This window comes from Callithrix jacchus, chromosome 16, assembly GCF_049354715.1.
Source record: "Callithrix jacchus isolate 240 chromosome 16, calJac240_pri, whole genome shotgun sequence".
NCBI lineage: Eukaryota > Metazoa > Chordata > Mammalia > Primates > Cebidae > Callithrix > Callithrix jacchus.
Window position 1 is genome coordinate 21,595,361 of NC_133517.1, and position 23,620 is coordinate 21,618,980.

Sequence of the window (23,620 nt, forward strand, 5' to 3'; positions counted from 1 at the left end):
TGGAGAGGATGTGGAGAAATAGGAACAGTTTTACACTGTTGGTGGGTGTGTAAATTAGTTCAACCATTGTGGAAAATAGTGTGGCAATTCCTCAAGGACCTAGAAATAGAAATTCCATTTGACCCAGCAATCCCATTACTGGGGATATACTCAAAGGATTATACCTCATTCTATCATAAAGATGCATGCACACGTATGTTCACAGCAGCACTGTTTACAATAGCAAAGACCTGGAACCAACCCAAATGCCTATCGATGATAGACTGGACAAGGAAATTGTGGCACATATACACCATGGAATACTATGCAGCCATAAAAAACGATGAGTTCATGTCCTTCATAGGGACATGGATAGAAACCATCATTCTCAGCAAACTGATACAAGAACAGAAAATCAACGCATGTTCTCACTTATAGGTGGGTGCTGAACAATGAGAACACATAGAGGGAGGGGAGAATCACACACTGGGGTCTATTGGGGTGGGCCAAGGGAGGGACAGCGCGGGGGTGGGGAGGTCGGGGAGGGATAACATGGGGAGAAATGCCAGATGTAGGTGATGGGGGGATGGAGACAGCAAACCACATTGCCACATGTGTACCCATGCAACAATCCTGCATGATCTGCACATGTACCCCAGAACCTAAAGTACAATTAAAAAAAAATTCTGTTAATGTTGCCTAATGGCCACCCCTCTTAAGTAACCACAAGGTGTATTCCCCAGGATAGTATGTCGTAAAAATGAGGTATCATTTTAAGGGTGAAAAAGGATAGAACTAGAGCATGGTTTAAAATCATTGTGAAATACTAGCGTGAGCACAAGGGGAGAGAAGAGCATAAGGCACTAACCTTGGGGGCTGTGCTGCCCAGATACCGCCAGTCCCTGCCTTCCCTTCTGCACGGGGCATGCCTGGTACTGCAGACTGCTCTGTAAGCCAGGACACAGCCCTGATGAGCTGTTCCAATCAGATTCTCCCTCATGAATTTGAGTAGGAAGCCTCTAGAGTCAGTGCCAGGAGCCCAAATGAAGATGTCATGAGGTACAGTTGTATCCATGCATTTATAGAAGCAGAAATTATCAAGAAATGAACTAAGAATAGCTATAGTGACCTTTGATTTAGCACTTACCATGTGTCAATAATTTTACTTTAAGGAGTAGACATTTTATAAGTTAGGGAGCCACTCAGAAGATTAGGTAACCTGCCTAAGGACCCAAACCTAGGTCTGACAAGCTGTAGATAGTGCTTACCAGAAATGACCATTCTATCCAGCCTCAAGAACTGTGAGGGAAAATAACTTGTTTATAAGTCACCCAGTTTCTGGTTCTCTGTTCTAACAGCCTGAGTGGACTAAGGCAAGCACTGTCCTTCGCAGTATTTCCTTCTAAACATTCATCTTTAGGTCTGTAACTTTTACTAATTTCAACTAAGTTAAGGGAACTTGGGAAATCATTATAGTCTCCTGCTTCTTTATAGGACATGGCTCAACAATAAAGAAATACTTCAGATCTGTGTTCAGAAATGTCATGTAAATAAATGTACAGCTTAAAGATAGGTGTTGTAATACAAGATGGAATGTTTTGGCAAAGCCTTATTGATGGGAGCAGTGAAAAGCTTCAGTAAACCAATTACATCACTGTGCCTCAATTTTAAAGTATAGCCAACAAGAAATCTAATGTTAAAAACTGGAGTGGCTGGGTGTAGTGGCTCATGCCTGTAATTCCAGCACTTTGGGAGGGCGAGGAGGGTGGATCACCCGAGGTCAGGAGTTCAAGACCAGCCTGACCAATATAGTCAAAGATCTCTACTAAAATTACAAAAAAATTAGTGGGGCGTGGTGGCACACGCCTCTAAATCCAGCTATTTGGGAGGCTGGGGCAAGAGAAGCGCTTGAACCTGGGAGGCAGAGGTTGCAGTGAGCCGAGACTGCACCACAGCACTCCAACCTGGGCAACAGACACACTCCATCTACCAAAAAAAAAAAAAAAAAATTCTATTTAAGGTGGGTTTCAGGGCAACTTAGGAAGTATAGTTATAAGACTAAAATGTGTAACTGATGAAGGTATTTTACATAAAGTAGCATAATGAACATTTAAAACTATTTTAGAATCAAATTTGAAGTCTAAGTAACTTTATCTGTTATAGATATTAACTATTTTTTTGAAACGGAGTCTTACTGTCACCCAGGCTGGAGTGCAGTGGTACAATCTCAGCTCATTACAATCTCTGCCTCTTCGGTTCAAATGATTTTCCTGCCTCTGCCTTTCCAGTAGCTGTGATTACAGGCACACACCAGCATGCCCAGCTAATTTTCTATTTTTTTAGAGATGGAGTTTCACCAGGTCGGCCAGGCTGGTCTCAAATGTCAGGTGATCTGCCTGCCTCGGCCTCCCAAAGAGCTGGGATTACAGACATGAGCCACCATGTCCGGCCAACAATTTAAAAAATACAAGAATTACTAGATACAGCGTCACTTTTATCACGACCTGAATGAAACCTTACATTCTCCTAAACAATAACCCAACACTACTCATGTTGTACCACACAGAAACCTTCCATATTACATTACACATTGCACATATTACTGTCACCGACATGGTGAGAACAGAACCCAAGGTTTGTAATTTTTAATCCCCTCTTCATTACATCCAGTGCCATCCGCTGCAAACAGAAACTTGGATACTGCTTACCACATGACTCCAATATAGATGGAAGAGTTTCAATATAATCTCTTAGTAATAAATTGATAGCTAAAAAGGGAACACATTAATTCCAAATTAATTTGTTCTACAAACGTTTATTGATGGCCCAATTTACACCAGCCCTATGCTGAGCACAGGAACCAGGAAGATGGAGGAGCCCTGCTGTGTGCTCTCCATCAGCCCACTCCCAAGTGGTGGTCCTTCCACCTGTAGTCCATGGATCTTGGGGGCCTTCTAGATGACCCAAGTTAGCAAGGCACAGCGAAGTCTTGCAGAGGTCTATACTACTCCGTGTTTCAAATGTATGCCAATGCTACAGTGATTAATACGCACATTTCTTTGAAAGCAATACTGAATTCCTATTAGCTACTGGTCACTGTGATCTCAGTCAGGAGATACCGATTGAGGGGGTTTTAAACAGCATTTATACATTAAAATATTTATACATGCTTGAAAACATTGGAAATATCTGATGTAAAAGCTTTAAGAAAATAGAAAGTTTAATAGAAACCAAGAAAGCATTTTGGAAAAAGAGACCATTTTCAGAATCTTTAAGGAATTACTAGCACCTCTAATCTGTACCTCAGGTACAAATATATTTCCCGTTTGCAAAGGACATAAAATACGACTTCTACTTTTATACAAAGAGGATCGTTACAAACCATCACATTTATAGTGAGTACAAATATTGACCAGGAACCAATTTTTATTTTTTAAAGTTAGGACTTGTCAAAATTTTCTCTCCAAGGACCTTTTAGTCCTAGAGCAGACTCCCTCAGCCCCTAAAATGTTGAGTCAAGAGACCCAAAGGGTGACAACTGTTTTTAGACGTCTCCTGTGTGAATTTTGCATTCTGTTCTGTAATATTTACTTGCTTTTTAAAAAAAGTGATCTTTCAAATATTTAACTGTTTCCCAAAAAATTTCTAGAAAAAAACCAACATTCCAGTAATACAGGTCTTATTTAAGAAGTCAGGCAATAGACTGGATGCAGTGTCTCACACCTGTAATCCCAGCACGTTGGGAGGCCACGGTGGCAGGACTGTTTGAGCCCAAGAGTTCAAGACCAGTCAAGCCAACAAAGTGGGACCCTATCTCTAGAAAAGTTTTTTTTTTTTTAGATGGAGTCTCATTCTGTCGCCCACACTAGAGTGCAGTAGCACGATCTCAGCTCACTGCAATCTCTGCCACCAGGGTTCAAGCAATTCTCCTGCCTCAGCCCCCTGAGTAGCTGGGATTACAGGCGCCTGCCACCATGCCTGGCTCATTTTTGTATTTTTAGTAGAGACAGGGTTTCACCGTGTTGGCCAGGATGGTCTTGAACTCCTGACCTCAGGTGATCCACCTGCCTCAGCATCCCAAAGTGCTGGGATTGCAGGTGTAAGCCACCATGCCCAGCCATACAAATGTTTTTTAAAGATTAGCTGGGTGTTGTGGCACTCAGGAGCCTGAGGTAGGAGGATCACTTGAGCCCAGGAAGTGGAGGCTGCAGTGATCATGCCATTGCACTCTAGCCTAGTCAACAGCAAGACCCTGTTTCCAAAAAAAAATATATATATATATATACACATATATATATATATATATGTATATACATAATAAAACACAACTTTTCAATGGTTTATTATATGTGTAGGCAGGAAATGGGAGCAACACCCAGGGTTCCCCTGAGAATGTGGAACTCTTGAGTTTTAAACTGTAAGAAACAATGGAGCAGAGCAGAAGCAATCATATGTATACAAGCAGAATGGAGCCCAGGTGAGCTCAACTGAAACAAGGCTGGAGGTAATGACGTATCTAATGGATGTTCCAATCAGAAGCTGATGTGCAGAAACAACTACTGGCAGAGAATCTCTAGCACCTTCCAGGGGAAGAGGGCACCCTGGTCCACAAACATGAATATCACAGCAGATATATCCACAAAGGGACATGGGTGCACGAGGCAACTTGCTTCCCTTGCTCAGAATCCATGTTCACCAGCTGATCATAATTTGGCTTCCCAGAAGATTTGCCTAAAGGGAGAGAATAATTGATAGTTACATTTCTCATTGTAAATTAAAATATTGATAGTGTTTTAAATATATATACATATATATATATATATATATCAGTTACCATGAGCTTGATTAATGTGGGTTTGCCATGATAGTTCCACTCTCTATGTACTGAAACACTGGGCCTGAGTTTTTAAATATCTGTGAGTTTATCAGACTTTCTGTTCACAATAAATATTGGCCAAGGTCTGGCCATCTCACAAGAGTGACCAGTTGACCAAATTAGTCTACTACCCTCAGACCTCTATGCCCACACTGTCCAACACAGCAGCCACTAGCCACATGTGGATATTGGGTGCCGGAGATGAGACGAGTCCAAACAAATTGAGATGTGCTCTAAGTACATAATACACACTGGATTTCAAAGACTTAGTACCCCCGAGAAGAATGTAAAACATCTCATTGTTTTTACATTAACATTTTAAAATGATACAATATTGTGGATGTACTGGAAGATGTTACTAAAATTAATTCCATATTTTCTAAATATGGCTACTAGAAAGCTGAAAATTATGTGGCTTGCACTCTGTGACATCATTGCTCTTCTATACAAGTAATGTGTTAATGTGTTTGACTTAGAAGTTTGCACCATATCCGTTCTAATGAATTGGACCTGGGAAGATATAGGAACAGCAAAGTGGTACCTTTCTTGCATTGATATCAATCAAGTAGAATGGAGTGACCTTTTCTTATTACTTTAAAAAGGCCAATGATTGATAGAAATAAGTATAAGTAGTATTTTAGTACTTGCAAGAGTTGCTGGTGTCTAATGCAGTTCACCACTGTGGGAACAAAAGGCCTAGCTCAAAGCTGACCTCTCCCCTGTGTTAGTCAAGACTATGAACAACCTTAACTGGGCTTCGACTTACTCTCTTGCAAGGTGAGACGATAGCAGAGAAGCTTGGACTGAGTAAACATCTGAGGAGTGAGTGCAAGAGCCAAGAGGCTAACTTTGACATCCTTGTCATTTAGCATTGTGTTTTCCAAAGGATTGAGTTATAAGGTAAATATCAAAGATAAATGTGAAAAGATAGGTTTTTATTCATCAAAAGTTAACAGCAACAGGCACATATTAAAATGAGTATGGCAAAGCCTTTTACAAATGGCTTTACACTCAAGCTTTCTCCCAAGAAAATGGCTGTTGCAACAAACTGTAAACATAATTAATAAACAGTCTTTTACAGTAACAAGGGAATTACAAACGAACTAAAAGAAAGCACCGGTTTCTCTTAAAACTAGATTACAGTTGTGCTTACTATACATAAAACAATTTAAAACAAATTACAAAAGTGGAATGTTTGAAGTTTAAAATTAGTCCTTATAGTTTGTCCTAGAAAACATCTGTTCACATCAAAAGGCCCGTCAAAGGGTAACGTTTCATCAAAGGGAGGGACAAGAAAACAATGCACTTTTTTTCAAATCAAAACGAGAAGTTTGGTCACTTAGCTTTGTGCATAGTTTAAGGCAACTGGAGCAATCTGTTACAGCTTACCTACCAACCTTCCCCTCCCCCAAGTGTGGCTGCTCATATGTCACATTCTAAAATAATAAATAAAAGCTTACATTTCAATCTTTTCCCACATGGAGAAACATAACATGCACAGTCACACATGCACAAACATGCACGCAAACACACATCCATACATTCACACACAACATACCTCTCACTCACTGCAGCGAAAGGGACTTTAGTACCCTTGATCTGAAGGACACACTTCCCCATCCCACTTTTATTTCAGATTGGCAAATACCCTGAGCTGATTATGGTGTTTTAAACATTCCACCTTTTTCTTGCAAGTGCAGGTCAAGTGTACAGTAGTGAAAACAACATGCAATGTCTTCACTGCGGAATCATAATTAACAGCTAGGACACTGGTGTAATTCCCCTCCCGCCCCAAATTAAAAACTAATTGTTAAAAAAAAATTGCATTGCCAAACAGCACTGGAGTGAAAGCTTGGTGGTACTCTATAATAAATGCTTAGTTTCCAGTGCACAAAATAAAACTATAGCAAATGGGAGGTGTTGGTGGCATCCAAAGAAGAAAAAAGGCAAACCAGGGGGAAAGAGCTGCAGTCTAAAGTTTGATCTTTAAATTTGTTTTAGTGGTTCCTTCACAATCATGCTCCAAGGCAATTTAGAACCAATATTTTCAGAGTTGATTTGTAAACACTGTCTTGCCAGAGGCAGCAGAGACTGGGCACTTCACATTTCCATTTTCTCAGAGAGAACTTAGTGGAAGGTACAAGATACACACTGTTGCATCAGACTGCTTAAATTCCAAGAGACTGTTGTTGAACAACTCAAGTTTCACGTTTTGAAGATTAGATGCTTTGAAAAAGTCGTGGCACACCTCAAAACTTCCTTTGTTACTCCTTTTGGATTCTCTCCTGCTGGGCTTGGCATATTCAAGGTTTCACATGAAAGCCAAATTCATATTGCTGTATGTTCAGGTCTTATAATTAATAAGTGGGTTCAAATGATCCAACAGAGGAAATCTTGGAAATACATAATGCTGGCTGGCATCACTCACTTGGAAACCTTGGCAGTCAAGAGTAAGTTTTCTCACCTCAAGACCCCATTTCACATTTCTAAAAACCTCCAGGAGGCAGTTTGTTCCACTGGTTCTGGGGGTTACGATAACCGATTTTCCTGAGGTAATGACTGTGAGTTTGACTCAAATGCAGCATCAGTGTCCTCACTGCTGGACTGTTCTCTCTGCAGTCCCTTCCAGCTGGCTTTATTCAGCCCCACATGTCCAAGCATTGTCTGGGACAGCCTTGTATTGGAAAATCTGGCCCATTCTGTAAATAAAGGCTCCACTAAGTAAGTCATAAAACCTGGAGAAAATAAATAGGAGAAAAAGTTATTAGCATATGTGCTGAAACTCTATCTTTAAAACAACATCTATACAGTGTTAATTAACCTTCCTATGTCCTACTCCACTATTACCTAAATCTTATTTTTCAAAAGATTCCTCTGTGAGTGTAGGTGACAGGGTCTGTAATGTACGTATCTGCTTTGAAGAACTGATTTGTTAAGTAACTCAATGGAACCTTAAGTAAAAGTTAACTGATAAACATATCAAATCTTTTCCCCGTTACCCTTCTCAGTGGCACAACTACATTCTTCTACTTAAGCAAACACACACTGCCATATCAACTCTGAGGATACCAGGGCATAACCCCACTTGAGACAGAGCTGCAGTGTAACAACTGGAGGCTAAGAAGGGGTATCCTCCAGGACTGTGGGTGATGGGGCCTGAACTGAAGTGGAGCTGGTGGTAGTCTACTGCTTTACCCCTCAGCGATGGAATCTTGATGCCTGATCATGATTACAATTGGTCATTTTATTTAACTCAGAATTTATAAAGCAAAACCTTATGATAAGAGTCACTCTAGGCCAGGAGCAGTGGCTCACGCCTGTAATCCCAGCACTTTGGGGAGGCCAGCCCGGGCGGATCACGAGGTCAGGAGTTTGAGACCAGCCTGGCCAACATGGTGAAACCCTGTCTCTACTAAAAATATAAAAAATTAGCCAGGCATGGTGGTGTGGTTTCTGCAATCCCAGCCACCCTGGAGGCTGAGGCAGGAGAAACACTTGAACCTGGGAGGTAGAGGCTGTGGTGAGCGAAGATCACACTGTTGCAGCACTCCAGTCGAGGCGACAGAGAAAGACTTAGTCTCAAAAAAAAAAAAAAAAAAAAAAAAAATTCACTCTAAAAATAGGTGACGTTAGTGAAAAAATCATTAACGTGAACACCAAATGTGTACCAGAGACTTATTTTATAAACAATACCTATAAACTCCCTGAATTCACTGTCTGAAAAGGAAAATGATTTCAGGATTGTTTGCATTTAGGTTATACAGCACATTAGATCTGACTTAATACTAAACAGCACCTTACAGAGGGTCACAAGAAGCCCTCTAGAAAATAGGTACCAATCAAATCATATTATGTATTGGGAACAAATGACACCTTTTTCACGTTTTGATCTATTAAGAATGGGGAAAATATACATTCAGATTCTACCACTGCTTTAAAAATCTTCTTCATATCCAAGACTCTCATTGCAGCAAAATACCATGTGGACCACACACAACATAGGTTCCATTTATCCAACATAAGAATCTCATCAGAATTAAAGCAATTAGCAACCACTACTTTTAATTAGGAAAGTCATGTATGGTCTCATGGCTGAATTTTTTTAAGTGTATATAATTATGGTATCTGAAACAGTAACTATGGTATGCGCAATAAGGCTTTCTTTCTTTCACTGATCCATTCCCTCTACCCATATTTACTGAGAACCTACTGTGTGCCTGACACTGTGCCAGAGTGGCTGGGTATACAGCAGTAAGACAGACCTGATCCCTGCCCTCAAGGAGCTTATGTTCTGGTGAAGATAAAGAGATAACAAACAGAAAACTGTCATTACACAGCACACAGTGACTTTCTGGCAGCCATCCTCACGCCACTGTGTCATGTTGAGCCAGCCACCCAAAGCCTGTCTTTCCTACATGCCATAAGGTCATGAGCCACTGGAGTTGTGTACCCACATGCAGGCCCTAATTATCATAGGTTTCACACCATTCATCTTATTTCATCCCCTTCACTGTTCCAACTGGATGAGATCCTTGGGGAATCTTACCTCCAACAGCCAATTAGCTGTATCACTTCTGGCTCTATGTTAACCTAAACTTTCTTTTAGGTCTTAAATACCTGATAAAAATGAACAGGCCAGAGCCATAAACACAGCCTCTCTCTCGGAGGGCAGGACTCTATTAATGAGTACCTTGCACACAGCTGTTCAGCCATGTGTGAATCCATTTAATTGTACTAGCCCCACAAGCCTCTACTTTCTCTTCACAGACTTCACCGGGCGCCTTGTCAAATGCCTTACTCTTAATCCAGTACATGATACTTTCTTGTTCAACAAAATTAATATTCCTTATCAAAGAAGGAAACTGTATTAGTTCAACGTGACTTGTACATACTGCCCCCATGCTGGGAAGTAGTAATCACTTCTTGGTGAGTTGTTAAGAGGCTGGGATTTGATGTCAGAAAGACCTGGATTTGAAGCCCAACACGAAAACCTGTTAACTGCATGAAGTGGGCAAACCATCTAAAAATGAGGATGCTCGAAGCACCTGTCCTCTAGGGTTGCTGTGTGGAGTCAGCAGATGTCAATAATCACCATCAGATCAGTGACCTTATCCCTGACAACCCATTCTAGATCTGTACAACACTGATGAGATCAATAGCTTAAGATGAACAGTGGAAGGGTTTTAGCTTTTGTTACTTTATAAAAATTGCGATGTTTTAAATCTCATTTGCAAGTTCTCCCAATAAGCAAGGAAGTAATTTACTCAGAAGAAAAGACATTTAATATTTAAAGTAACTGAGGTGACTACCCATTCACCTGTCTTCAGTTCAATTCTCTTTCGTCCTTTTTTTTTTTTTGAGATGGAGTGATGGAGTCTCACTCTGTTGCCCAGGCTGGAATGCAGCGGCATGATGTGAGCTCACTGCAACCTCTGCCTCCCGGGTTCAAGTGATTCTCTTACCTTAGCCTTCTGAGTAGCCAACATGCCCAGCTTTTTTTTTTTTTTTTTTTTTGAGATGGAGTCTCACTCTGCCACCCAGGCTGGAGTGCAGTGGTACATGCAGCCTCTGCCTCATGGATTCAAGCAATTCTCCTGCCTCAGCCTCCCGAGTAGCTGTATTACAGACATGGGCCACCATGCCTGGCTAATTTTTGTATTTTTAGTAGAGATGAGGTTTCACCATTTTGGCCAGGCTGGTCTCGAACTCCTGACCTTAGGTGATCTGCCCACCTCAGCCTCCCAAAGTGCCGAGATTACAGGCTTGAGCCACCATGCCCGACCTAATTTTTGTATTTTCAGTAGAGATGGGGTTTTGCTATATTGGCCAGGGTGGTCTTGAACTCCTGATCTCAAGCGATCTGCCTGCCTTAGCCTCCCAAGTGCCAGGGTTACAGGCGTGAGCCACCAGGCCTGGCCACTTTTGTCCATTTCTAATGTATTCTTTTGCATTTGAAGATTATTCTATTTGAAAATCAAGACAAAGCAGATCTGGTTCTAAATTGATTCACTAACCTTCCAAAAGAAAAGCATGTGCTACCCTCAGCATTCCTGGCCAGTCTGAGCTCTCTGGGAGATTTGACATCTCTAACACTCCTAAAGTCTAGGCCACACTTTTGCACACTCTTCCCTTCTCTACCTGTCACTCTGAGGTCAAATCCGCCACTACCCACTTTCTTCCGTGAGTATCCACTGCGATCATAATGTAAGAATTACGTCTCTCAATTTCTGGCCCCATGACATGGTCTTTCTTTCTGAGTGTGATGCCATATATTGTGCTACCTTCTGAGTTTCTGGAAATCTCATCTTTCTGAAGTTTGGGCACATACTTTGCTGTGTTCAGTCTGCTTCTCAAAGGCCCTCCCCCCCAGCCACCATATTACACTCCTCCCTCAATTCCTTGTTGAACTACTGCCCTTTGCTCAATTCTAGTCAATCTTTCCTGGGCTCTTCTGCAACGAGCTACACATACTTCAGTTACAGGACATTTTCATTATGCTTTCTGTAATATTACAGTTATTTATTCACTCAATACACAGTTCTCAAGGGCCTCTTGCTTCCAGTGTGGTGCTAGGCTCCAGGAATACACAACTAAGTGTATCAGGTGCTTTGGAATCTGAAGGAGAAGTGACTGACTCTGCCTGAGACAAGTGGAGAGCAGCTTCTGGAGAAGGTGACTTTTGAGCTGGCTCTTCTAGAAAAATAACTCTACAAGGCACATGGAAAGGACTGGTGAGGCACAGAGAGCAAAAGAACAGCGTGGACTTGGGAAACACAGAAGGAAGTTGAGGCAAGATGGCTGCAGAGCATGTGAAGCTAGATGATAAGGGCCTGTCTAAGATGTTGCAGAGTCAGATTTCATCAATAAGCAGTGGTAAGAGTCCAGAAACGCAGTGGCTGAAGCTGGTCTTTGTATTATGATAAGGCTCAGTGGGTTACCTATCCATTCTTATTTCATCTATTTATTTATTTTTGTTATTTCTTTGTTTACCTATCCATTTTTAAATGGCAGTCTTGACTTTTATGCAAAAGAAGCTTCTACATGGGCAAATAGTGGATTTTTATTTACATAAGAACAGAAACAAGTTATTGCTGCGGCCTATTCTGCAAAAAAATGCTTTTTACATCCTAAAATTAAACGAGAATAAATTAGAAGAGCAATAACAAGGAACAAAGGGTAAAATTTTTTAAATTATTTAAAAAAACAGAAATGAGCATAATTTTAATATTTTTATATTTCAAATATATTTCCCTTCTTGATAAAATTAAAATCAGTGGCATTTTTCTAACCAGCTATATCAAAATATGAATAGTTACCAATTTGGATGTTGGCAATAGATTCAGTGTGACGATCGCAAAGTGGACTCACACCCAAATGATACTTTTTTTCTATATCTCCTATACAATAAAAAAAAAGAGAGGTATTAATATGAAGAATATCTATTGGTTAAATATATATTTAAAGACTTCACCATACCTGTGCATTTCTTGGGAAAAATATACTTAATCCTCATGAAAGGACAGCTTCACAATTAGTTCTTTTTAAAATTTTAAGTTATTCACACACAGAAGAGATTGCCAAACCAATATTTTTATTTAAATGCAAAAGGTAGAAAACTTTCACTAGGTGTTATAAATTTATAAATTATTAGAGTTATAAATTACATTCTTGGGGTAACACCTGGTGAAAGTTTTCTAACATTTAAACCAGGCTTTAAATTACACACACAAAAGTTTTACTTGTTCATATGGCCCTCCACACATGACAAGGATAAAGCAAGTTCAGGGAAATCTTTCTGTACAGCAAAATTCCAAACCTAATCTATCTATATTCATAAATGCATAAATACATCTGATCATTCCAAAAGAGGACTTCTAATTTTCAAAATAGATGCTCAATTTGTAGAGTATTGATTATATGTATATCTATTGTGAATTGTCACTAAAAATATCAAGACTTCACTGCTAGACTTGTATAAATTATTGAGTTATTTTATTCTTATGATGTTAAAAAATGAATTGGATAGATTGTCACTCAATACTGTAACTTGCCTTGATGGAAGAATTCCTCCGTTACTTTTTCACTCCACTGCTTGCTTAATTCCCAGGTCCGACATGGGTTACAGATATCAGCACATTTCAAAGCCATCTGGCAAATGAAACATTAATATTATTTTAAGATATATACATTTGACAATACCAAAGAACCAAGTGCGAGGATTGGATTAACCATAAAGTATAAACAAATAAGCCAGAAATGTAATGTTCCCTCCTATTTTTAGATGTAAGAATTTATGAGAATAAACTGCTATTTCTTCATTGATACCCTAATCTTGTAGTAACTGTTTTCATCAGAAATCTTGAGTATGAAAAACACGTAAGTGATGATGCCTTTATAGGTAGCAGATTCACCAGTGAGCTCCTTCTGGAGGGAGTGTGTGCTAATTGAAGGAAATTTCTCATCCTGCCCTCAACATTTAACCATTCTAGAATATTTCATTTTTTAGTTTAACAGTCACATAATTTATCCTAGAAATAGAATGTTTCCAAGCCCCATTTTACCTGTAAAACCAAATGTCTATGTCTAGTGTCTTCTAGGCATAAATCACCTCTATCCAAATGGGACCTAAACAAAGACAGATACTCATTCTGGCGACTGATGTCTGTGGCTAGTATCAGAGCACCTATCTGTGTCTCCATTTGTTGCCTGGAATTAGAGAAATATAAAGAGAAAATATAAGACTTTAAATATTCACTTCTTGATTTTTTTTTCTTAACCGTAATAATCAGAAGGCTTTTATAGAACTCTAAAATATCCAACTATCATTCAATCTAAAATTTATCATGAAAAAGTTTTATAGAATGCTTAAAAAAAAAAAAAACTGTTAAGATAACCAAAACTAAAACCAAGGGAGTCTGTAGGAAAATACCGATACGCAAACATTTCAAAAGGAGAGCCTTTATTTTGCCATCCAAGGTAGGATTATGTGCTTTGAAAAAAAAAAATCAACATTGGTATGTTGTTTCAAAAAATTCCTTGCTGGCATTCTTTGCTGAAAAATTCTCATGCTGAGGGTAAACAACTTTGGTTTCTTTTGGTACCTAAGATCTAAAGGCAGAAGGAAGATTCAAATGGAAGGACTAATGGCCCATTCAACAGCTGACTCCTACAGACATTTTGACTAAGATGCCTGTTGGAATTCCCCAGAGCAACTTAATAAATTTAGATTCAACTATGTTTTCAAGGTTAAACTCAAGAACCAATCAGTTATCTGAAAATGAATTTCCAACTTTTCTGGAAGGAAAAAGGTAACATGTTAATAGACACAGCAAATACATATATCATTCATAAAATTGCCTCAAGTCTAACAAGAGAAAAACACATTTAAAAAAAATCTTGCCTTTTGTTTTAATGGGTCATAGTAAACATTATCTCTGTATACTGATCAGTTAAGAGCTGTCAAATAGATTAAAAGACTTACAATATTGAATGTTATATAAAACAAATCCTAAATGAAGAAAACATTAAATAATGCTATTAGGCAGTATTCCTATTTCCATTTTTATTAAATCTGAGAACTCAACAGGGTTAATCATCAAATGAAAAACATGATTTTTAAAAAGGAAACAAAAAGCAAACATTTTAATCTGTCTTAATTTCAAGAACCCATAATTTACATATTACAAACACAGTGTGTTTAAGCAATTTTCATATTTGTACTACAGCAAGAAATGATTTTACTTACCAGAAGTATTGTCATACTCCAAATGGTATCCGTGAATAAAGATTTAAAAAAATAAAAAATAAAGTCCAGCTTTTTTCTCACGGTCATTACACAAAACAGTTTTTAAAAAGCTGTCTAAAGTTATGAAAGGGAAACCACAGAACAGTGAGTGTAACTTAAATTTTAGTCCTCAAACATATTTTTATGCCTCACCACTTTTCTTGACGTGGACGGCTTTGATCCACTTTCATGGTTTTCTGACATGCACTTTCCCTCGGTGCGACATTACTAAAAAGCTTGTGTGAGGACCACACTATGGCAATGATGTGAGATTCTGTAAACCATCGCCATCATGTTAGCCTTATTCACATTAATGTTTTTTGTTAGGTTCTATATAGCCCACTTAACATTAGGTTATTTTTATTCTAAAATATTAGGGTTTCTTTCATTCGTTATTGTATCCTATAGCTTCAGAAGTGTGACTCCAGAATTACGCTATTGACGATATAAGGCACTTCTTTTTGTCAGTTTTGAAAACTTCTGAGAACAGATTTTAATGAATATATTTAATACAACAGAATGTTTACATTCCATCCAATTTACCTTTATACCTAGACCTTAAGGTTTTATTCAGCTAAGTATGGAAATATGTAATATTTATTTATGTAAATAAGTAGTAAACTATGGCTGAGCCATTGTGTATTTGGAGTAAATTTTATAGTATTCAAATCCATGGAATAGTCATTCATAAAAATAACCATCCATTAAAATGTTACCAACTATATAACAGGATAGGCCTAAATTATTAAAATTGTATATGATTCATGAAATTTAACAAAAACTGAAAACTGCAGAATACCTGAACATAACAATTTTTAAAACTTTATAAAATTACTTTGCCAACTTAACTTCTATAACCAATAACAAATGTGTCTTAATCCAACCTACCTGCTTTCTAATGGCAGATGTGAGAATAAGCCTGATTCTCTCAACAAGCCCACTGCAGATCTCCAGTGGTGATTTTCCAGTACTGAGGTATTCTACAACAAAGGACGTTTCTGAGTTATTTAATGATACGTCTCTCTCTGGACATATCATTACTAACAATACTGTGAGTAACATCTGGTTAAAACTCTCCATATTCACTGAGAATTTATTTTCACTACTTTCATTTCTTCAAAATATAAAACACTTTCTAGAATGCAAAAATAATAAATTTTGATGATAAAATTGCACTAACCTTGTATAAAGTTGCCAAGTAATGGTTAGTTTTAATAAGGAAAGGTTGATTAACACCTGGATGATCCAGATCATGAGTGGCAGCTGCAATTAAGCTCAGCAAGATATCCCAAGGAGTTACAGAACTGGCAAGCTGAAGTGTGACAAAAGAATAATGTATCACAGATATATCTAAAATAAGCCCTACGCCATTACAGTAGTTTTGAATTAGCAGCCAATGGCAGTGGTGGCAATCTCCTCCCACTTCACCTCATTCTTCAGGTGGCTGTTCATTAGGGCCACCAACCACACGTGCCAGGCCCTGGCCTCATCACCACACTGGCGCAGGCATGATACAACAGTGGCCCTGCCCACATGGAATTTACAGAGCTCATCCTTAGGCCATGTCATTTTTAACAAGCTTAATTAAAATGGCAGCTAAAGCATAAATCATTCTTTTTGAGAAATAATGGCTTTAAAATGACAAACACAGGTTGGCACATTTTTATTACTATAGCTGTTACTGAACAGCAGACCTAAAGTTTTAAGGGTATTTATTTCTCAGCAAAATGCTATCTAAAATGTAAGGTTATTCCTGTAGCCTTGATGTTCAAGGAGTCTACTAAGTAATCCTGTTAAGTCGAAGTCTGTGTCAAGCCTGTGATAAAATCCTCCCCCAATGGATGGATACATTCAGGACAATGACACCATGTATTTATGTCAGGGAAAGCAATCTTGCACACAAGATACTGTAACTTTACTCTCAATAATCATTACCAAACTTATTTGATTTAAAAATCACAATAAATAAGTTTATGATTCGCTAACAAATGTTCAAGGATAAAAAATGATCACCTTGAATATATCATCTACTTTTCATGAATCGCCTCTCATTTTCTGGCAAACTTGGCCAGATTTGTGTTCCCACAGCACCTCACAGCCTGCCACAATAACACTCATCAGAACATATTATTATTTACGTTTACATTAGGACAGTGCTGACTAAACTGTAACGATCCTGTGCTCTAACAGTGAAAACTTTTGAGTGTACACCACTAAGTATATTTACTTATAAATTATTATACTGAACTAATAGATTCAAATTCTATTATTTTCTTTTTCTGCTAGAATGAATCAGTCATCTCTTTCTACTCCTTGTGTTACGTTCATCTCAGTCAGAAAAATCACTGTCTGAGGGCCTGAATCTTCTGGAAAACTGCTAGCTACCTGAAGGCAGAGAATATATTATTTATTTTTGTATCACATATAATTAGTACGTGGAGAAGGTCAATGAAAAGGAGAAGATGGTAAAGAAAATTATTTCCTCTTTAGGATATGTAAAAGCAGGGCTCCTCAACTCCCAGGCCGTGGACTGGTACTGGTCCGTGGCCTGTTAGGAATCTAACAGGAATCAGATGCACAGCATGAAGTGAGCTGCCGGCCAGCACACATTACTGCCTGAGCTCTGCCTTGGAAGCAGTAGATTCCCACAGGAGCACAAACCCTATTGTAAACTGTGCATGTAAGGAATCTAGGTTGCACACTTTTCTTTCTTTTGAGAGTCTCATTCTGCTGCCCAGGCTAGAGTGCAGTGGCACCATCTCAGCTCACCACAAACTCTGCCTCCTGGGTTCAAGCGATTCTCCTGCCTCAGCCTCCCAAGTAATTGGGAATAGAGGCCTGCATCATCACACATCCCGTATGTTTCACAAGGAAGATTCCAGGGGCCAAAATTCATCTTACTCACATTTTTTTCACTAGGGATTAGCATCTACTTGGAGCATGAATAAGCCTTTCCATAAGAAAGGCCACTCAACCATCACCAATCTCGCTGACATCAAAGGGAAGGATGTGGGGGCCAGGGAGAGGTGTGGGGGCCAGGCTCTTTTTTCAACTGCCAGAGACAAGTAGAGCAAGGTTTAAAGGTTCAGTGTTAGTGGCTTTATCTCTGGAACGTCTAACAGTAATTCTTATCCAGACTTAGTTTAAGTATAGGCACCACAATTCCCAGCTGATTTTAGTATTTTTAGTAGAGATGGGGTTTCACCATGTTGGCCAGGCTGGTCACGAACTCCTGACCTCAGGTGCTCCACCAGCCTCGGCCTCCCAAAATGCTGGGATTACAGGTGTGAGCCACCACACCTGGCCACTAGCACATTATTTTGATCAAAATTCGATTTATCCATTTGTTTAATGACTGCCCCTCCCTCACTAGGATGTACACTTCATGAAGGCAGGGACTACTGCTGTCCTGCTCACCACTATGTTCCTAGCACTGGGATAGAGCCTGTACGTGGCAGATGCTCAAAGAGCATCAAAAATGTGATGCTATGCAAAGGCTCAGGAAGTAAAAGAGATACAACTTCAGGCATCTACCTAATCTTATCTATCGATCGATCAATCAATTGATGAATAGGGTGTTGCTCCATCACCCAGGCTGCAGTGCAGTGGCACTATCACAACTCTCTACTGGACTTCCCAGGCTCAAGTGATCCTCCTGAGTCAGCCTCCTAAGTAGCTGGGACCACAGGTGCACACCAGTATGCCCATCTAACTTTTTATTTTTTGTAGATGTGGGGTCTTGCTATATTGCCCAGGTTGGTCTCAAACTCCTGGCTTCAAGTGATCCTCTTGTCCTGGCCTCCCAAAGTACTGGGATTACAGGCATGAGCCACTGTACCTGGACCTAACTCAAATTTTTTAGAATTTGCTTTTAAAACTTTCAGTGACTCTGGTTTTCTTTCTTTTTTTGAATAAAAGAGACAAGATCTTGCTATGTTGCCCAGGCTACTCTCAAACTCCTGGGCTTAAGCAAGCCACCTGCCTTGGCCTCCCAAAGTGCTAGGATTACAGACAGGAGTCACTGCGCCTGGCCCTGGGTGACTCCATTTAAAAATGTTCACTTTAAGGGAGAAGGGAAATACTTACATCGTAGGGCTTTGTGATTTTATCTATATCCTTAACTGAAGTCTTTGGTAAAGTGTTCACTGAGTATGTTAAAGATGAAAAGTGTTTAAAGATTATCAGAACTCCACAGGCAAGAAATGTTCAAAATCGTGTTTTTATTCATGTTTGTCCATGTGCTTCCTTGCCCTGCTCACCTTTCATCACCCAGATTTCCTTGCCCCTGCCTTGGGTTGGGTGTGCCCAGAGGGAGACAGGAGTGCAGAAGTTTTCACTGACCGGGTTAACCCTCCTGTGTGCTGCAGAGAACTTATCGCCATCTTTCCACTTACCAGACTATATGTATGGTCATTACTTATCAATTTCTTCCTCAACATTCTCAAACAGAGGTTGCAGTTTTCGCCCAGAATTTTTTAAAAGTTTAATTAAAAAAATTAGGGTGGGCAATAGAGTGAGACCCTGTCTCTACAAAAAATTTTAAAAAGTAGCTGGCCTCCAGCTTGAGCCCAGGAGGTCGAGGCTTCATGAGCTGTGAACACACCACTGCCCTCCAGCCTGGGCAACACTGTGAAATCCTGTCTCTTAGGAAAAAAACAGTTGGGTTGGTTGGGAGAATACATTTGTCAAAACTGTACACATAAAATGTATGCACTATATTACTGCATATAAGTTCTGCCACAAGAAATTCGATTTTTTTAAAAGTCATGATACATATACTAAAAAAAAAAACTGGGCATTTTCATATATTCTATGATCTCTTAAATAATCAGAAGATTCACGTGTTCTTAAGTTAGCATCAATGACACAAGCCAGTTTGGTCAGCCTGTTTCCTGCCTAACACCTTAGCCAGAACTAAGATCTAGGGAGAGAGCAGTTTTTAAGTAGGGATGGGGTAAGCAGACATAATTGCAGAACTGCCAGGGATAGAAAATGTCCCAAATCCATACATATAGTCTGATTTCTCTCCTATACTTCAGACTCTTTTATGTAACTCTTGATGTCAAATACATTAAACTCCATGGATCCAAAATGGTGCTCACTGTCTACAAGCCTTACCCCTAAAACTTGTCCTCTCTACATTCTTCCTCCTTGCTCCTCTCTACATTCCTTCTCTCATGGAAGACTTCCACCTTCTACCAACTGCCCAAACCAAGTCTTCGCTGACTTGGGTTTCTTTCCCCCAAACGCATTACACACCACATTCCATTCATTCTAATTCCCAAGAGAACCTGCAAACCATCCACGTTCTCTACTTCACCAAGGCCACTCTGCTCTCTTCCATGGAGCACTGAAGTAACTCCTGGCAGGTGTACAGGCTTTTGGTCTTGATAGGATTTATTTTCACACCACAGCTGGGATAATTTTCTCGTCTCCTGCTTCCCTTCTGTAGCTCCCCATTCATTCACTGAGTCAGACCAAGGCTGTCCCTGCCCACATGGAACCCATGTGGAGCTCAATGTAAATGCCAGATGTCTTCAGCAGTTAAGGTTTCAAATGACCTGGCCCTTGCTTGGGCTTCTCCAGCCTCTCTCAACAACCACCCAACTCTCTAGTTGTTGCACTTTGAAACACAGCCAGATTCAGAAACTGATCGAGCTCTATCTCACTCTTGTGAAGGAAGATTATGATTTTGAGTCAAGGCAGTAACTTCAGGAGAAGTATGTGAAAGTAAATCAAAAGGATTTTCTTATGATTTTCACCTGAAATAAATGTCAACCTCTTACCTTAGGTTCCTTTAAATAACAGTGCATGGCCTGAGTAACATCTGCAGCGTGGACTGCGTTATGGTAAGGATTTTGACTGTGGTAATCCTCTTGAATCATAACTGCATCAAAGAAAAAGATCCAGATTTTATTGTATATGAGCAACATGTACAAGTACAAAAATTGTGATAATTATGAGTTACCCACTCACACTTTTCATGTAGCTATCAGCTAAAATTGTGCAGATTTGGGCAGATGACAATCACCTCACAACTCATATGTATACCCAGAGAATCAATATCAATTTGACTCTCTATGCTATCATGGAAGAACAGACTAGGCTTCAGGGTGAGCCGTGCCCCCTGTCATCAAACCTACATGACAGCCCAGCAGAATAACACCCTAATTCAGTGGACTAAAAGGGAAGCGAGCCTACCTGTCATGGGGAAACACAATCACCAAGTGAGTGGGACAGACCATCAGAATTCTGCACTGCTTCTGTCCCATCCTTTAAAAGAGCCTTTTCAACACCCTTGTTAATACTGTTTCTTTGACACAGGATCTTACTTTGTTGCCCAGGCTGGAGTGCAGTTACATGATCATGGCTCACTACAGCCTTGACCTCCTGGGCTCAAGTTATCTTCCCACCTGAGGCTCCAAGTAGCTGGAACCACAGGTGCATGCCACCATGCCTGGCTAATTATTTGTATTTTTTTGTAGAGACAGGATCTTGCCATGTTGCCCAGACTGGTTTTGAACTCCTGGGCTCAAGCAGTCTACCTGTCTTGGTTTCCCAAAGTGCCAGCATTACAGGTGTGAGCCACTATGCCCTTCCTAATAAGCTATTTTTGTATGTGTTGTTTTTTATTTTTTTGAGACGGAGTCTCGCTCTGTCACCTGTCTTCATGCCTGGCTAATTCTTTGTATTTTGTAAAGATGGGATGTTACCATGCTGGCCAAGCTGGTCTTGAACTCCTTACACCTCAGGTGATCCACCCACCTCAGCGTCCCAAAGTGCTGGGATTACAGGTGTCAGCCACCATGCCCGACCGTATGTGTTTTATAATTTACATTTTAGTACAGTAGTCCCCTCATATTTTGGGGGGATATGTTCTGAGACCCCCCAATAGATGCCTGAAACCACAGATAGTACCAAACCCTATGTATGTTTTTCCTATACAAACACACCTATGATAATGCTTAAATTATAAGTTAGTCACAGTAAGAAATTAACAATAACCAAAATAAAATAGAACACTTATAACAATATGCCAGCATCACAACTCTTGTGCTTTGGGGCCATTATGAAGTAAAATAAGGGTGAAGAACACAAGCACTGTGATACCAACCCAGCTGATCTGATAACCAACACGGATCAGGATGCAATGAGATTTCATCACCCTGCTTACAAGGGTGCACAATTTAAAACTGATAAATAGCTTGCTTCTGGAATTTTCCATTTAATATTTGTAGACTACAGTTGACCACGGGTAACTGAAACCACAGAAAGCAAAACCAGAGATAAAGGGAGACTACTGTACAGTATTACAGGCACACTACTTATAATTAACACACATTAAAAAGTTTCTCAAGGCCAAGTGTGCTGCCTGACACCTGTAATTCCAGCACTTTGGGAGGGCAAGGCCAGAGGATTGCTTAAGGCCAGGAGTCTGAGACCAGCTTAGGCCATTAGTAAGACCTTGTCCCTATTAAAAATAAAAATAAAAATGTAGCCCAGCGTGGTGGTGCACACCTTTATTCCTACTCAGAAAGCTGAGGTGGAAGGATCGCTTGAGCCTGGGAGGTCAAGGCTGTAGACCAAGGAGTTTCTAGGGGACGAGCAAGACTATCTCTGAAAGAAAAAGCTTTGTAAAAACTCTACATAATGAATTTACTCAGTCTGGTATTTCTTTTTTTAAGCCAGAGTTCTAAGCACAAGTCTCAAATCTGAGTTAGTATTTCTAGCTCTTCAACTGGGTGTACATTGTTGGTACGGAGGCTGCTTTCTCCCCCCCGCTTTTTGAGACAGGGTCTCGGTCTGTTGCTCAGGCTGGAGTGTAGTGGCACCATCTCAGCTCACTGCAACCTCCGCCTCCCAGGTTAAAATGATTCTCCTGCCTCAGCCTCCTGAGTAGCTGGGATTAGAGGCACATGCCTCCACACCTGACTAATTTTTGTATTTTTAGTAGAGATGGGGTTTCACCATGCTGGCAAGGCTAATCTCAAACTCCTGGCCTCAAGTGATCCATCTGCCTCGGCCTCCCAAAGTGCCACGATTACAGGTGTGAGCCACCACGCCCAGCCTACATAAAATATGAAATGCCCCACCAGCACCATCTTAACTCCATTATAGTTCCAAAGTTTCATCATTTTCCTACAGAAATAAATTACTTCCTGAATAATTTGTAATTTCTCTCTACTTAAAATGGGAAGATTTTAAAAGGATTTCAAATCAATGTGATGGTCTCTCACTATTAAGTACAGGCATACCACAGAGGTGTTGAGTGTTAAGTTCCAGACCACTAATATAAAGTGAATTCTGTAATACAGTAAGTCAAAATTCTGGGTTTCCCGGTAAACATAGCTCTTATGTTTACACTATAGTCTATGACTGTACAATACCATTATGTCTTTAAAAAAACTAATGTATACATCTCAATTTAAAAGACTTTATTGCTACAAAATGCTAATGATTATTTGAGCCTTCAGCAAGTTGTAATCTTTTTGTTGTACATAAGCAATAATGAATTACAAATTAAGCTATCTCATGATCTAGGCACTATATAAAATATCACATTGAGGCTCAGAAAATGAGACCCCAAAATATGCTGCTTTGGACTTCAAACTCGGAGCAGCAAATACAGGAGAGGACTTTCTCTGAAGTTCCTCTATCCACCTAATGACGAACAAACACTTTACCAGGAATCATAAACGCCTTCCTCAGGTAGAACCAACCAGGAGAAATTGGTGCATATTACAAAGGAAGACCAGAGTTGATATCTTGTGCCTCAGCCTCTCAAGTAGCTGGAATTATAGGTACTCGCCACTACACCTGGCTACTTTTTTTGTATTTTTAGTAGAGACAGGGTTTCACCATGTTGGCCAGGCTGGTCTCCAACTCCTGGCTTCAAGTGATCCGCCCACCTCGGCCTTCCAAAGTGCTGGTATTACAGGCATGAGCCACCACACCCGGCCCCAAATTATCTTTAAAGCTTA

At 39.8% G+C, this 23,620-nt stretch overlaps 1 protein-coding gene across 7 annotated transcripts in view; it reads right to left on the minus strand.

The window, feature by feature from the left end:
• Positions 1-4,573: 4,573 nt before the first annotated feature.
• PDE7A (phosphodiesterase 7A) overlaps positions 4,574-23,620 on the minus strand; it is a 137,760-nt gene continuing 118,713 nt past the window's right edge. For 4 of the 7 annotated variants that reach the window (XM_017965370.4, XM_035277291.3, XM_078352527.1 and 1 more), the window contains 7 exons: positions 20,426-20,526; positions 15,820-15,951; positions 15,528-15,619; positions 13,417-13,561; positions 12,907-13,003; positions 12,172-12,252; positions 5,770-7,590 (listed from right to left, as the gene is read on the minus strand). In XM_017965370.4, the coding sequence (XP_017820859.1) occupies positions 7,385-7,590; positions 12,172-12,252; positions 12,907-13,003; positions 13,417-13,561; positions 15,528-15,619; positions 15,820-15,951; positions 20,426-20,526 (854 nt within the window). In that variant the 3' untranslated portion in view covers positions 5,770-7,384. Of the gene's footprint in view, positions 4,711-5,769; positions 7,591-12,171; positions 12,253-12,906; positions 13,004-13,416; positions 13,562-15,527; positions 15,620-15,819; positions 15,952-20,425; positions 20,527-23,620 lie in introns of those variants that run through there. The other 3 variants (XM_078352528.1, XM_078352529.1, XR_004735424.3) reach the window with 2 other exon arrangements.